This window comes from Solenopsis invicta, chromosome 12 (genome assembly GCF_016802725.1).
Source record: "Solenopsis invicta isolate M01_SB chromosome 12, UNIL_Sinv_3.0, whole genome shotgun sequence".
Lineage (NCBI taxonomy): Eukaryota > Metazoa > Arthropoda > Insecta > Hymenoptera > Formicidae > Solenopsis > Solenopsis invicta.
This window is the reverse complement of record NC_052675.1, coordinates 7,477,095-7,493,831: the sequence shown is the minus strand read 5'-3', so window position 1 is coordinate 7,493,831 and position 16,737 is coordinate 7,477,095. Positions and strand designations below refer to the sequence as shown.

General features: G+C 36.0%; 1 protein-coding gene across 5 annotated transcripts in view; it reads left to right on the top strand.

Annotated features, from left to right (window-relative positions):
* Positions 1-5,613, top strand: part of LOC105198305 (kinesin-like protein KIF13B) — a 33,480-nt gene extending 27,867 nt beyond the window's left edge. For all 5 annotated transcript variants that reach the window (XM_039455344.1, XM_039455341.1, XM_039455340.1 and 2 more), the window contains 6 exons: positions 183-516; positions 597-850; positions 982-1,165; positions 1,297-1,497; positions 1,621-1,797; positions 1,874-5,613. In XM_039455344.1, the coding sequence (XP_039311278.1) occupies positions 183-516; positions 597-850; positions 982-1,165; positions 1,297-1,497; positions 1,621-1,797; positions 1,874-1,962 (1,239 nt within the window). In that variant the 3' untranslated portion in view covers positions 1,963-5,613. The remainder of the gene's footprint in view (positions 1-182; positions 517-596; positions 851-981; positions 1,166-1,296; positions 1,498-1,620; positions 1,798-1,873) is intronic.
* The last annotated feature ends 11,124 nt before the right edge of the window (positions 5,614-16,737 follow it).

Below are 16,737 nucleotides of genomic sequence, written 5' to 3'. Positions count from 1 at the left end.
TATATTTTGAATCAAATATATTTTTGTTAAATCACAATAAAAATATTATGTTCATCAGACTTGTGATATTTGGATTACTGCATCAATTTGTTGCAATGCGAACAACTTAGCCACTTTGTTATAATATGCACTTGTAATGATGCTATTGAATCAAAGCTGTATAAGTATGTATTTGCTATCAGGCTCCACCAAAACCGGTAAAGCCGCTAACTTCCTCACGCACGTTGGATTCTCTGGTCGAACTACAATCGACGAAGATCAATACGCCAAGTATGAGTAGTAGCGGTTATGGTTCTCAAGCTGTTTCCACGACAAACCTAACATCGGAGGATTCCATTTCTATCAAGTCCATCAGTGTGGATGAAACTCCAGATCTAGAATATCGTAATCTTCTCGATAGCAAGAAACCCGAGAAAATGGATAGCGCCCTCGTCGAGGAAACGCCCGAGGAATACTTGTGCGAAGTTAACTCTACGTTGGATAACTTGAACATCTTACAAAGTTCTTGCACAGAAGGTCAGTTACGGATACTACGAGAGAAACAATTGTTTTAGATATTGATATTATTTTATTTACATACTTATTTCCTCTTATAGAACATACTAGAAAAAATCTGGAAGAAATGGGAATGTATGTGGATACCGATATCGAGAGCCCAGTTTCTTCTACAAAAAGTGAAAACGAAACCAATACCAACATATTTCATGTCGAAACTCAAAGAAAAAGTACACATGATCAAATTATCAATGATAGAAAACATGAGATGGAAATTAGTCAGACATCCAATTCAGGAGACGATAGTCCCGTAGAGGGGACTTCGATCGTACACACCAAACTGCCACCTGGCAAGGTATTTTATATTTTGCTTAATAAAAAGAGAGAAAGATAGAGAAACCTTTGTTTGAAAAATTGCGACAATTTGTAGATTATTTCCTGTAGAGTGTGCAAGTATTGATAAATGATTCATATTTTATTAATTAGGTCGTGCGAAGAAGAAAGACTTCTAACGGTACAGGAAGGCCTACCAGTTCGCAGCATAGAGCTTCGTTTCCTATGGTCCGTCCACAACTTTCTGAGAGTAAGGCTGCAGTACACTTGGAGCAAACGCTACAACCTAATATGTCGTATGAAAATGGCGACAATAGCTCTTCGGAGAGAATCGATGGTATAGCTATTTTAAGCAATTAATTTTACAATTTCTCGTATATTTTTTGGCAACACGTTTATTTTTTAAGAGATTATACCATATACCATTTTGTATTTTTTTACTGTATTTTAACAAGATTTTTTCTGCAGCGGATGACGTTAGCGATAAAAGTTCAGCATTTGGTTCAAGGCACGATTTAACTCGAGTAGAAACTCCTCTACCAGACTGGATCGTCGTTGGTGAATCAGTTTTGGTTCGTCCTTATAGCTATTCTGGAGTTATAGCATACGTTGGTCCCACAGAGTTTGCATCGGGCACCTGGATAGGAGTTGAACTCGATGCTCCGACTGGTAAAATCTCTCTCTCTCTCTCTCTCTCTCTCTCTCTCTTATTCATTCATTCATTCATTCATTCTCTCTGAGAGCAAGACTTTTTAACTAGATTTAAAACATGTTTGTATTTTACTGTTATAGGTAAAAACGATGGTGCTGTTAATGGCCATAGGTATTTTACATGTCGATCTAAATGTGGTATATTCGTTAAAATGGATAAGCTAATTCAAGACAGACGAGGAAGAGCGCTTAGAAGCTATACCAAACAAGAATCTACACCAGCACCATCTACATCAATGCGCAGGAGTGTTAGCAAAGGTAATTTTGCACCAATCTTATCTTATCTCATCAATTCGAATACGTTGCTGTTAAAATGACATTCATTGTCTTTTAGGCGAAGGATTACATTCCTTGCACCGAAGTCGCAGTCGAGGAGAAGGCCTCTCTACTACAGGTACACGTTCTTTTCCACGCGGCAAGTAAACGGATCACACACTGCTTCACCATTACGTTGTGTAATAAAACAAAAATGCCACGACATAAATATCCTAATTGCTACATGCCTATATGATATATGTAGCAGCAATGTTTCAGTCCTTTAGACACTAGGGCAGTTATTGATTATTGAAGTTACTACAAAGTAATATTTCGAATATTAAATCATTAATGTGTACTACACACGAAGCATGGGATATTTTTGACTTGTCATGTCCTATGAGCAGCGTGTCCACTTCACTACTTGACTAGGGAATAGGGAAGTAGGAGATAGGGGGGGGAGTAGCATAATTGACCAGTGCATAATTGTCGCCATGTATCGAAAGTCAACTGCGACGCTTATTGACTTAGGAGCATTCCACAAGTTTACTTTAACGACTGGTATTACGAACCATTTATATTTTATGCCAGAAGAAGGCAATATACTCTGCGATTTAATTGTACATTCTAAACTAATCAAAAGTCAGCAGGACATCTTTCCTTTCTTCTCGATATATATATCAATCTGAAATACACGATAACTACAATTTGATGTACATATTCCACGTTAATGATATTTTGTATTTATGAAATCGGTCCGTGTCGACACAATAACGCGATAATAATATACCGATTAAATCTTGGCGTTTTTACAAATCATTGGACGATACACTTTCCAAAATTACCATGTGGTAATTTATAGGCCGGAAAAGTGCCCAATGAAAGGACAAACATTGTCGAAAAACATTTTGCATACATATATTTTACCGCGTTATATAGATTATTTAAAGATTTTACACGTATACAATTGTTTCATATATTGTATTTTTTAGCGCGATTCGTTAAGTTCCTTTGTATTGTAATATACATTTCTTGTCACCGTTATCCCATCACGTAAACATGACACACCTTAATTTATATACTGCATTTTAACCGCATATTGCATTTTTGGAGATTGCAAACTGATTCTTAAGTGTTTTGTTAATTAATTTAAGAGACAAATTGCAAATCCAAAGATACAAGATGTCAAACAGAGTTGCAATATCAAGTTTGTAGGCTTAAGTAGCAGAAATTTAAATAAACGAGCTTGTTTCATTGTATCAGTTGCATAACGTTATATATTCATCCAAGTTTTTTGATAAATATTTGGGTTACCCACGTCATTTCGCTTTATTCACGCACAGCATGGACGATAGTACATTTAATACACATTTTATATCCTGTAACGTGATTTGCTCTCGTTAATGAATTTTTTTTCCACTTTTCCACTATTAAACTCAGCTCTTCTTAAAAAATCATTACATACGTAATCACGTCTCGCGTGAAATCAAACGGCGAAAATTACTACATTTTCCTCTTAATTCGTAACAACAAATTGTGTCGTAAAGAAATATGAAAAAGACAAAAAGTAAGCAATTAACATTTAAGATAACTCGTACATTCGCCCAAATTGTGAAAACAGCTCCTGTCCAATTAGAACAATACTTATATTACCAATAATGAGTATATTACTGTATGTGTAATATTTATGGAATATAATAATAATATAATGTAATAATGTAATAATCGCTATGGCGCAACGTTTCCTTATCGTGGCAGACAATCTCCCCAGTTTTATGTACGTAAATAACAATTACCTCTGCGAGAAGGAAACCTTGCAACCAGCGACATCTGTCCATTTTTAGTAATCGAGATTGTTGAGGAAGAAACAAATATATTAAGAGAGAGTCCACGTGTCACAGTGATACTACATGCCTGCCCGGCGTAACATTAATAAATTCTTTAATTTTTGATCACTACGCGTTCTTTGGTTCTTAATTATGAAATTATAATGCAATCGACTCTTGCATTCCTTTCGACGCATTGAAACTCATATACCATCCGTGAAGCAAGATTTACTCTTGTTCTTTCTATTTTACGGACGTGGACAATGTGATAGAGAAAATCCGACTCAAAATTCGCTAAATTATACACACAATTTTCACTATTACTGTACCTTAATACGTTATCGAGATTAATTCTTAAATCATATTTCTTTCTGTCTTATAAATCCTTTATAAGACAATTATGTCTAGAATAATGTCATCTTTTTCTTTTCTGTTTTTCTTTTACAACCACACAAATACACAGAGACACAACAGGAAATAAAATATCAATTAAATTGAAACGGAAAAAAATGGTAACGAAGAGAAGGCATCGGCAATAGTCTCGAACAAAGATTTATTTTTTTTTAAATCACAGCCTTACAAGTGGTCAATGTTTAAGTATTTATTATCATCTCTTACGTTGTCGGGAAAACTAAACGTTCGAGAAGCTGCAATGGAGTATTTAGCATTGAGAGAGCTTACACAGCCTATTCCATCCCGCAATAAGACAATGTCCATTTTTACCGTTACAATTGTCTAAAGATAAAATCGTTCACGCTATACTTTGTACCCTAAATGATTCTAGAATATATTTTCGACCAATCGGTTTTACGAATGCCTCTAGAAGACTTCCGAGTTTAATATTATCCGCGATCGCGCCGCGAATGACACGCGCTTACGCGGTCCAAGTTCCAAAGAGTCGTAAACGAGAGGGGATCAATGATTTGAAACCGAGTCTCCTAACTAATGGCTGTGAAACCAATCGATATTTTGCTGTTCACGCTGCTCCCTCGTTTTTATCCTCGTGTTCAAATGTCATGTGCGTCACGAGCATCGAATACGCTATTATACGCTCTCGTTCTCGTGGCTCCATTGAAACGTATTATACGAGTATTACGAAACTCACAAACTCACTACGTCTCTCGAACGGCTGCCGTTTATTAATTACGTAAACTGTTCGTCGACGCAATCATTGGAAGCAAACGCGCCTTTACGCGAAGGGTACAGCTCGAGAGCAGTTTGTTTTCTGTGACACCCGCGCCCAGAGATACGTGAGCAAAAAGTATGTAAAAGCACTGCGCGCGCGTGCTCGAACAAATGCAGAGTGAAGAGATCGCGTCGACAAGACGATCGAGGAGGACCATTCTTTTTATTTTCTATTTTATTTCATAATAAAAGGGATAATATCGTTGACTGTGCATTTACAGCAATATGTAATGTTTTTCAAAGCTTTCCGAGGCTTAGCTTCACAGTAACGTTTTTCTAATCGATAACGTTAATCGCGCTTAAATCAGCATCAGCACTGGTTATGTTTTTCTTTTCTTTCTCTCATAATAATATAAAATTACAAGCGACACTTGATTACTCCCATCTTGGTTACTTGAAGTGATATTCAACAACCCTCGATTCGCGAGTGTCTTGTCGCGATAGATCGTGTTTCTCAGCGCCCACGCTTCATTAATCGTCAATTAAACGCGAAAGAAGAAAATAAAAAAAATAAATAAATAAAAATGCGAGACTACGTATAATATTGAATTCGGAACTCTTCTAAACCATGTCGCAGTCAGGCCGTTCGAACGGTCATACTGATGTAAAACCTACACGTGTATATGTATGTACAACGTAAGCCTCGAGATTGGTGGTTATATTTTAATGTAATGTATAAAAAGAAAAAAAAAGACAAAAAGAAAAGGAGAAAAATAACAGAGACAAAGTATGCGTGCGAAGAAAAAGTGACAAAACATTATATCGTATTCGTCCTCGTGCGTTTATCGACACAATAATGTAAGAAAAATTAGCAAAGTGAGCATCGTGCTTCATCTCTTCTCCTCATTTATTTTAGCCACGTTAAGTAGATATTGTATTTATCACGACGACACTATACATATGTTAGAGTCACGACGACAGCTTTCAGGCGTTTAACTCGATGTGATTAAATAGGACTATCTCAATCCGCGTGCATGCGCGATGTCAAATACGGCTGTCTCTGACTGCCATCGCTTCAAAAACCCAAAAATTTATTCGCTAGAGACAACGCGTGATATCCGTGGTATCCGTTTGATCCACTCCAGTCGGACTCTATGCGCCAATATACTTGGTAAATTCCAGTCTTCTTAGCTCCACGAGCTCGCGCGTCTTTCGACGACGCGCAACGGCTAACGCGAGCCGCGATTTCCTCTTTTCGAATCGTTGACTTGACACGCACATCGCGAAAGTATATTCTAATTCACGAATGTGTCGAGATAGAACAACTCGAGGTTGAGCACGTAGCTCTGATCCTCATCGAAACGAGGAATCAGCCAGCCTTGGTATGGTGTGTCGGTTCAAACGGATACTCTTGGACACTCTAAACTCGCGAATCTTTGCGAATCGAACCTATATTTCCATCTACTTCGCCAAATGTTTGCGCTAGGAAGGGAGGAAAGAAAAGGATTCGGCGTAAGAGGCGAGGACGAAAGATGCGATAGTGGGTAGCTTCGGTCGATTGTGGGTAGCTTCGGTCGATTGACGATTTTACGCTACGCGAGTGTAAAGCTTCTGCCGGAAATAACGAACGATTCAGTCGATACTAGATAATAAGAATTTCGGTAATTCTCTGTAGATCGATAGGATGCGCTGTGTCGTTTGATCTGTCGGTTGTAGATAACCGGAAATAGGAAAGCCTATTTTTGCATCGTGTGATTAAAGACAAAAAAGGTATCTAGCCGGTTTGTATTCACTGAATATGCATTTGGATGGGGTGTTATATACATATACATATATACATGTATATATGTATAAAGCTCCAAACTATACAAAAATAACTTGTAGGATGTTAATCGTCAATGATTCGTATAACGGTAATTCGTATAACATAAAATTTTAATTACGAATATGCTTATTATCCATTTCTTCTTCAGGCTTCTGCAGCCTTCCGAGTAAATCATCATTTTTATTATTTTATTATTTTGACTGACTCTCGATTAATTATTAGGTAAAGATCTCTTACAATTTATATTGCATAATGTACAAATTAGAACTGCTCTTCGAAATACCTTAAATCATTAATTAGTCATTCTATTGTACAATACGCAAAACGATATCGATCAACTATCGTATCTGGAAGATTCATTCACAATATAATGAAAGATCGTCCTCGAGTATCACAGTCGTATAAGTATAATCGTAAAAAAATCTACTTGTACTTGTATACTTGATAAATGGTATCACACTAATTTTCCGACGAATTCATCGACGCGAAATTGGTACAAAAGTACCATTTTGCGGCTCGCACACACACACACACACACACACACACACACACACACACACACGAAAATGTAACCCTCCAAGTGAGAGGAATCTTTGTAAAATACTGATTAATTCTGATATGTTTATCTTATAGACATATCTGAATGTATCTCGAATCAAATACCTAATTCTTAGAAGAAGATTGTGAAATAAACGATTGTACGAATGTACAGCTGTGAGCGAAGCGCGAATCGACCAGAGATGCGTGTATAATACATGAAATGGGAGGAGGCCGCTTAAGTGACGTTTTTTTCGACATTACGCAAGTAGCAATTCGAGTCGTGTTGTCGATTCAGCAAGATCTAAATTTCAATATTTAGGATATAGATAGCGTTTCAACTAGTAAGTACCTCGGGGTGAACCTCGAGGACGGGGGGACTGGTGCTGCTATGTATTCTGGCATAATACTTAGTGTTTACTTCTCTGAATGTTTGCATGGAATATTCTATAATCACGATCCATCTGACATGTGCTATATAGAAATTGGTACGTTTTTACATTTATCGTGATATTTTCTGGCAACGTATGAAAAGTATGAAAAGTCACCCAGTAGTAAGGACTCAAGTGTAAATTATATATTTTCACGAGATAACAAAATTTACAAATAAATCGAGAAACAGAGGATTGCGAGGGTCATTTCTTAATGCGTAAATTTTTTAAGAATTAACCATTAGTTTTGATAGAAATTCACGCATTAATAATGGATGACTCTTACGGTTCTCTGTTCTTCGGTTAATTTGTTAATTTTATATTTGAGAAGAAAGAGAGAGAGAGAGAGAAAAAGAGGGAAAATATTTTTTTAATTCTTCTATAGCAAAATTTGTCTTGCACAATAAAATTACTAAAACTGCATACGATACGAATGCTCTAATCAAGTTTCATTGGAATTAATTTGAGAATTACAAGATGGATCTTTCCGAAAAGTTTGTGTGATTCCTACGTGCTCAGATGAAAGCGTACAACTAGTTTGTTCACAAGTGCTAAGTTTGCGATTTGGTTAAGGGAGCGCGTTCTGCTGTTTAAGGATTAAACAGCAGCATCGATATTCTTACGTGTCACACACTACTTAGGAGCGTAGATATTACATGCACATTCAATCATACGCGTACGCACTAGGGACATACCTGCTTTAGCAGCACTCGTGAGAAGAAAAGGCAAAAGTAAAAATAAAGAAAATATAATTAGCGAGTATATTCCATGTAACGCTCCTTCTAAAATTCAAATGAAAGCCATTCATTCTTTTTGTAGCTGCAGTAAGCGCTGTTACTTGAACGATTACCATACTTTGCCGCGAGAGAGCAAGAATGTACTTTTCGATCTCGTAGACCAAGAGCTAATTATTATTAACGAAGAATAGAACTGTGTCAAGTCAAATCAAGGGATGATTATTGTGTAATAGTATTATTTTATAAGCAGTCAATAATATTAATATCCATTCGAGTAAGCTAAACGCCGTATCATCTCTTTCTCCGAAATCCTCCCGTTCGTCGGAAAAAGTCGTATATTTATTTCATAAGCTCGTTTCGTCTCGAGAGTACCTATACCTCTATTGTTAAATAATATACATACCGCGATACATACATGCATATAGAAGCTGATACAAGTATCACTTAAACTATAAGGTGTGTACATTTTAATTTTTATGAACATAATAAAAATATAATTTAATGTTCCATATGTGTGCGATCTTGCGTGGTCGATCGGATTTTGCTACGAATCCGTTGCAAGTCCGATAACGACTGTTGTTTGTCCTGTTTGTAGTTATACAATAACAAATCAACATTTGGTTCCAAAATCTGGATACACGAATATATGTATATATATATATATATATATATATATATATATATATATATATATATATATATATATATATATATATATATATATATGTACATTAAACTATACGATATATATTACGCAATTATATTAATTTCTACAGTGAAATCATATGTGTTCTATCTTAATTTTTTTCGTTACGTTTTATCATTTAAGAAACAATACTTTAGTAATAACGATAAATATATACAGTTACGAGATATTCTTTTATATCACATCGAATTGTTATGTATGAATGATTTAAGAGAGAAATTGTCTATTTATCTTTTAGAACAAAGTGATATTCGCATTAAGAAATAAACATAAATAACATAAGTTTGTTAAACGTCAATTGAATTACCCAATTGCACGATTAAGGTTCAATTCTTTTTTTATGTGTGCATTCTACATTTAACACGATTAATTTTAGTAACCCCTTCCCCCTATTTGTTGCGTACAAATCTGTTTATTTCATCGTCATCATCATCATAATCATCGTCGTCATCATCATCATCATCATAATCATTACCATAGTAATTGTCACTATTATATTGTTGTTATTGTTATTATTATTATTATTATTATTATGTTTTGCATTTTGCGCTTCGTTGTACGTTTCGATGTGTGATAATAAATAACTCAGCGGAAACAGTTTAACTTTTATTCTTCAATCAGCATTTATTCCTTAATCTTGTAGCATAAAATTGCAAAATTGTATTGAAAAAATTCTACATACCGTGCACATAAGAAATCATAAAAAAATTAACTGATTGTAAGTTGTGCAAATCACAGAGAGAGAGAGAGAGAGAGAGAGAGAGAGATTAATACTCGCACAAATATAAACTTGATTACCCATCATTTTTATGCGATATTGACCAACTCTAATCGCTTAAATTGTAAATGGTTGAAAATTGTTAAAAAAAAAAAATGTTGCCATTTTCGTAGAATTTCCGAGTCTAATTAATTTAAAGAATATATCAAGATATCGTATGACGATGGAACACCCTATATTTGCATGACAAATACGTGTGCGTGTGTGAATTTGCTATATAGGCTTTTTAATGTAGTGTGTAGTCATCTAATTTAAATATAATGGAATGACTCCTGCAGGAATGTCGGTGACTCTAGTTGGAGGATTTTTCAAGGTCTTTTTTGTCCTCGGAAACATCTCACCGCACAAGAGGAGGTGTAGTCCTCCTCTCGTGATCTACCGCAAACAGAAACGTGCGCGAGCGAGTGCACTCGTGCACACTCTTTCCCATAGCTCGAGAGAGACTTATCGAGAGATGTCTGCAATTAATATATAGTACTCCTTAGTGGCCCTGACAGTCGTTATTTGCCTCGGTGAAAAGTTAAACGTCTGTAATGACAATATTCATTGATTGTCATTGGCGCATAGCGCATACCATGTAACATTTCGACAGGTATCAAATCCGCCTAATCTTCAATCGACTCTCGAATAAGGTGAATCATTCAAAAATTCGGCAAATTATACTGGGAAAAAGCTTTCAGACGGAACATACATATATATATATATATATATATAGATATATATATATATTTTTTTTTATCGGTAAGGCGCCTTTAATCTTTGATGAATGTACAATTCCAAGTAATTGACTTTTCAATCACTGAAATATAGAATAAACGCAATTTCTGTTTAACAAGTTAGCAGTTTGCCCGTACGCAGAGCAATATAGTTTTTATAGTTTTCATAGAATAATTTCAAAACAGCAAAGTTTTAAATTATGATTCTCTCATCCTTTTTCCTCTCTTTCTGGATAAACGCTGCCGTGTTTACAAAGATGTGGTATATAGTATATATTTTGAAAAGGCATGGCCAATCGCGCGCCAATCATTTTCATGTGCATTTTCGTGTTCATGCCCATGACTTGTTCGCACGAAAGCACGTGTGTCATCTGCAGTTGCGCTCATTGACAAAAGTTGAATTAACTTTATCTATCTAACAGTTGAAAAATTGAAATGTAACTCGTAAATCTGCGAACAATATAATAATATTCATCTAATATTATAATATTTCTTTGTTCGAACAGCAATAATGAATAATCAGATTAGAATTCTAAAAAATATATTGTTTGATTGAGATGTTGAAGCTGACACTATTTAAATAATTTCATTCTTTCACGAGGTTCAGGACGCGGCGAAGCTGACTTATTTTACTTCTGGGAATCGTCTCAGGCATTGACATTCAGCAGCCGACGGAGCGGGGACTCGGATGTAACGTATGTCCCTCTTTTGCTTTCACATCATGGCTATGTTCTCTCTCGAGTATAAGAGAGAGAGAGAGAGAGAGTGTGTGTGTGCCTCTCTGCCCTTTACTTTTCATTTCCTTGTCTTTCCCTCTCTTCTTTTCTCCCTTGTTCCCCCTCCCCCTCTCTTACTCTCTCTCTCTCTTTTTCTCTCTTTCTCTCTCTCTGACTTTTTCTCGACACGAGCGAGTCGCGAATATATTTCGCATCTCAAAGCTGCGATGCGATGAAAGAACGTATGCTTCGAAGACGATGGGATCAGTGAACCTACCCATGGTCAGCACAGACCGCCGTCTCCGTCTGCTCTTGTCTTGGCAGATGAAGTATACATAATATATGCGCTATAATGTATAAATACGTACTGTCAGGTTTTTTTGTGACGCCAGTAATGTGCGACGGATCGTAAAGATGGACAAAAGAGTCCATCGCACGCGCTTTATTCCGCGTCGATGCAGATGCGTCTCTCGAGACAATGTCTCTCAGATTTCTCGAGATTACACGTGCAGTACTATTGTTTCTTTCCTACCTTCTATTTTCGATAATCTTCAACAAAATTAATATGTCGCGCGCAATCCCTGGCGCAACGTACTCGTCGCGCAATCAGCAAAAGGAAACAAAGAAAGGCTAGGTAATTTAATAACTTGAAATAAAAAATAACAACTGTCGCGCTGCCAGCGAGATAAATTCGAATGCGTTTCCTACGGTAGGTAGACAATAGACAATACGTACGTGAATGTAAATTGTGTGTCGTGTGTCGCCTTCGTCGCCGCCGCCGCCGTCGCCGCCGCCGCCGCCGTTTCTTTGTAAGCAAAGAGAAATGCTTAGCCAAAAGTCTCTCAACTCGTTGACGATAAAATGTTTCTACGAAATTTTCAAATAAATAGTCGCGCGATTGTCAATTTCAGCAAAAGTCATGTACTTCCGAGGATGTAATTAAAATGGAAATACATAATTGGTCGAGAAATGTGCTTCACGCGAACCGTAATTGACACGTACGTACGAACAAGTAGCGCGATCGATAAGAGCATTTGGAACTTTCTGCGCTTTCTTCTTCCTTCCCTAACAGCACACTTCATTCGGGGGATGTCCCAGGGATATCCTTAGGACGTACGAACGTCCCTGGGAGATCTGTACTGTTAGGGTTACGGAACGATATTATTGACAATATCGCTACACTGCATTCCTATTATGGTCATAATACCACTACGGAATAACCAGGTATGCTGTTTTGCCTATAATAAACAGGATGAGTTTCACCTTTGCCGTTTTAGGGAGACTGCCGCTGCCGCTACCGCCGCATGACGAAAATGTTTGCGCACGTTGAATTACTAAGTTGTTACACAAAAACCGTCGCGTAATAAAAGCGAGAGACCTGAAAATTGTATGCAAAACAAATGGCATACAAATCTGTAAATATAGCGTAGAGTACGTTCTGCGAACCGAGCGCAGAGACGATTGCGACAATTTTCGTGAAACGAAGCGTGCAATTGAAATTTAACCACGACGTAATTGCAACAAAGTCGTATGAAGTCGTCGCGAAATCGATCGCGCGCCACATTTTTTCTTCATTTCAGTTGCTTTACGTTCAATACTTGTGTCAACATCGATCTAGTGGAAGAAACGACATTTCGGCAATTATAATTCAATAATATTTAATTCGAAAGTCCATGCACGCGCAGGGATCGAGTTACGGCGTATGTATGTACACCTCACCAGCTTGGAAAAAAAAATCAAGTTACATATTAACGTTTCTTCGGATTTCTGATGACAAAACTGCTTGTCTTCGCTTCCACGTGAAATTCATGGAAATTTAGCAGATCGTTACATTGAACACAGTGGTAAAGGCGAAAACATTGATTTTCTAGCTGTACAAGTTACGTATACACAGTCATTTCGACTTCCGTCACTTGACTGTGTCACAAATCTGCGATGCGGAGCGGCGCGAGTAATCGAAAACACGTGCTTTCGTGACAACATCGGTTAGAAGAACGATCGCGTGCGCAAATGAAAACGCGATTAGCCACGCTTTTTCCAAATACATATTACACATCGCATCTTTCCAAGCAGCGTATATATATATATATATCCGCTGATTGGTAAAAAGAATCAGAGTGATGTTTTGGTATTTGTCAGATTCAAATTTTGCAATTATCATAAAAAGAAGTGTGCTATGAAATTCCATTGGATTGCTCGTCTCCAAAATTATATGAGGAACAATATCTATTTTTTTTTTTTTTTTTTTTTTGAGGCAAAAACAGACCTTTTTACAACACCCTTCTTTGTTCGTTGCTCTTAAAGTGCACTTGGATCAAAGTGACACTTGGTGACTCAGAACTGTTGCTCAGGACTGTTGCTTCCGCTCTCAGTTTTGAAATCCTTGTAATCGTGCATTCCGCGAAAATTTATAAAGACTGTTGTTGTGTTACCAATTAATACCGCGAGTTTCCATCTCGAAAAAAGTTGACATTTAGTTCGCCAAGTCTTAGAGTGATTCATTTGAGATTATGCGGATACGTTCAAGTTCGCTGTGAACGGTGGAATTAAAGACATGTGGCTGTCTCGTCTAATTGGAAGATGGTGCAAAGATACCTCCATCGAGATGCGTCGTGGATCGTTATCTGGCACACGGTGACCTTTCGAACGGTCCATCGTGCCGCATGTGAATCAAACGGGAAGGGGAAATACGATGAATGTGCATAATCACGCGAACGATTTTCGCATAGGAATGATTTATTATCACAACGGTTCGAGGGCAAGTCTGCATGTTAACAACGTAATAAGGATAATCGAGCTCGATACACGCGACAAGACGCGATAAAACGATCAAATATAGGCGATAACGACAAGTTCTCGGAAAAGTGAACTTTGGCACAAATTTCCTATATTTTGTGCAAGTATAGTGGTAAGATATTTTGCTACAATTTGCATAACTGGTTACGACCGTAGATGAAACGACAGAACGTCAGAGCGTAATCTCGGGATAGGGAGTAGCTTTTTATCCCGATTGAGTTTTATAAAATTTTTTATTGTTAAATTTCATATTATTACGTTTTACATTTCGTGTCTCTTTTGTTAATTTATAGATTACGGGATTAAAGGATTCTTAAGAGAAAGAAGGAAAAAAATTTTCGTAGATCAACTACTGGGAACGATCGCTGGACAATTCGCTGACTCATCAGTCACGATGAAAGCATCTTTCAATATTTATTGTGCAACAAACGTTGGTATTCCCAAATTTCCGTATGTTCGACAAAAGAAGAGTGAAATTTCCGACATCGAGTATCTAATATAATTCTTGCTCGCGTTTTACACAGGAAACATTAGAGTAATAGAATTGTCAGAAAATTGCAATATTTATTACCACTTTCATTTATATCGTCATTTTTTCATTCAGTTTAGTTTTAAAATTTGAATGCAAATTCAGGATGATTCATTTCTTGGTTAAGTCGACTTAATTGCTAGTATAAATCTTCATAAGAGAGCAACTCTTTAGATGATTTTACGACAGATGCCTTTTCCGACGATATTCGCGTCTCTCTCTACGCGAAGAATCGCAGGCTCTACGATGAGTCACTCATAAGCGTATGGAAAATGTGCAGCTTTCATTAATAGTATACCGTGGTTAGTTTCCGTACAGCAAGCGCGGCTCTTGTATACATAATCCGTTTAACGTATTCTTCCTGTTCTTTGGAGAAAAAGGAAGACTTCATTGTAACTCTTACAATGAAGTCTTCCTTCTATTATACAAATTTCAAATTGTCAACACAAACCTTGATTTTGTATTAAACTTCCTTTTTTTATTACGCTACAAGAAAAGTTGTAAAACACATTATCAATGAGTCGCTTATGAAATGTCAATGTAAAACTAATTGATGATACAATTTTGATAAATGTAATTTTCTGGGAAACAAGAAAAAAGACCCAATAGACTGAGAGGAATTATTTTATAAATTTGTTATTTTTTTTTTTTAATTAAACTCGATATAATCATTTCGCTAACATGATTAGAAAGGGGATGAGTCGAATGCGACGCGACGAGGTGACCTTGACCAGGTGAGTCCAAAGAAGAGAAGAATGACCGAACGGATCGAGTGAACCGGCTGGATGGAGAAATGATTAGAATTATAGTACAATGTACGAAGCTTGACAAGAGAGAGGGAAATAAATAAGGACTGGCGCGAACGAAATACAGTTTTTTGGGCGCGGCATGGGGGACGCGATCGTCTCGAGCTGATGTCTTCGTCGACCTATCCTTATTCCTTTTCTATTGAAAAGCAGGTATCATTGTACCATGCTTCAGGGGAGTAACCTCATGGACAAAGTGTACTTTTTATCTTTCATACATATATATGTATATATATATATATATATATATATATATATATATATATATATATATATGTGTATGAAAATAAAAGTGAAATTGTTTAAAAGTAGCTAAGTTAAAAGCTACTAATTTTTTACCATTATTATTTAACTTTTGAATTTGTTACTACCGAACTGATGTGTGCATATATATATATATATATATATATATATATATATATATATATACATATATATATATATATATAATAGCTTTTAACTTAGCTACTTTTAAACAATTTCATTTTTATTTTCAACTAGTCATTTTTGAAGCACATAAACTGTAATTTATTAACTTTTTTCAAGTTAAATACTTATTTACGTGTATAAAAGAAAAAAAAACACATTTCCACATAAAAATAATTCTTTGTTACTTCATAATTTGTTACTTCTTAATGCACAAGTAAAATATTAAATTTGTTTGAAAATCCATATCATAATTATTTTGAGTAATCTAACTTTAAAAACACTGAAAGTATATGTATCAAAATATACTAAAGATATCATTACTTGATAAAAAAATGTTATTTTTTGCAGAGTAATTTCTTAATATACACATCTTTATTTCTAAATACGTATAATTGTAGGATTTTTGTTTACGCATCGAAAAGTATTCCTTATGACAATCGCGTTTGCACAGAACGAAAAACCATTCACGAACCGATGAAAGATTCTGAAATAATTACAAATAAAATTTAAGGAAAAAACCAGAGATCTAAGCGAATTAAATCAAAGAAAAGAAGAACGATAACTCTTTATTCATTGAGAGATGCGGAGAAATGCAGAGCAGCAATCGTGTGCACCAAAAAAGTCCGATGCTTACTCATTCGTTCAATGTACTCAGCCATTAGCATTCAAGTTTCGTCTTCGCAAGACTCGTGGTTTCAGTTAATATACATAAATATCTTTTGTTGTATCCGTGCAGATAAATAATTACAACTAATTGTAAAATGAAAAAAATTTTGCATTACTACGATGTGTGATGATATTGTATAGTAACTGTTCGATTGATAAATAAAACGTTACCATTAACACCATTATGTAATTATGGCAAATATGGGTACTAATTAATCGACATTTCTATTAGTGCCCCCCCCCCTTTTTCTTATTACATATTTTACACGAAAAGATTCTCTCGCACATATAATAAACATTCTTAAAATATCATGACCCCT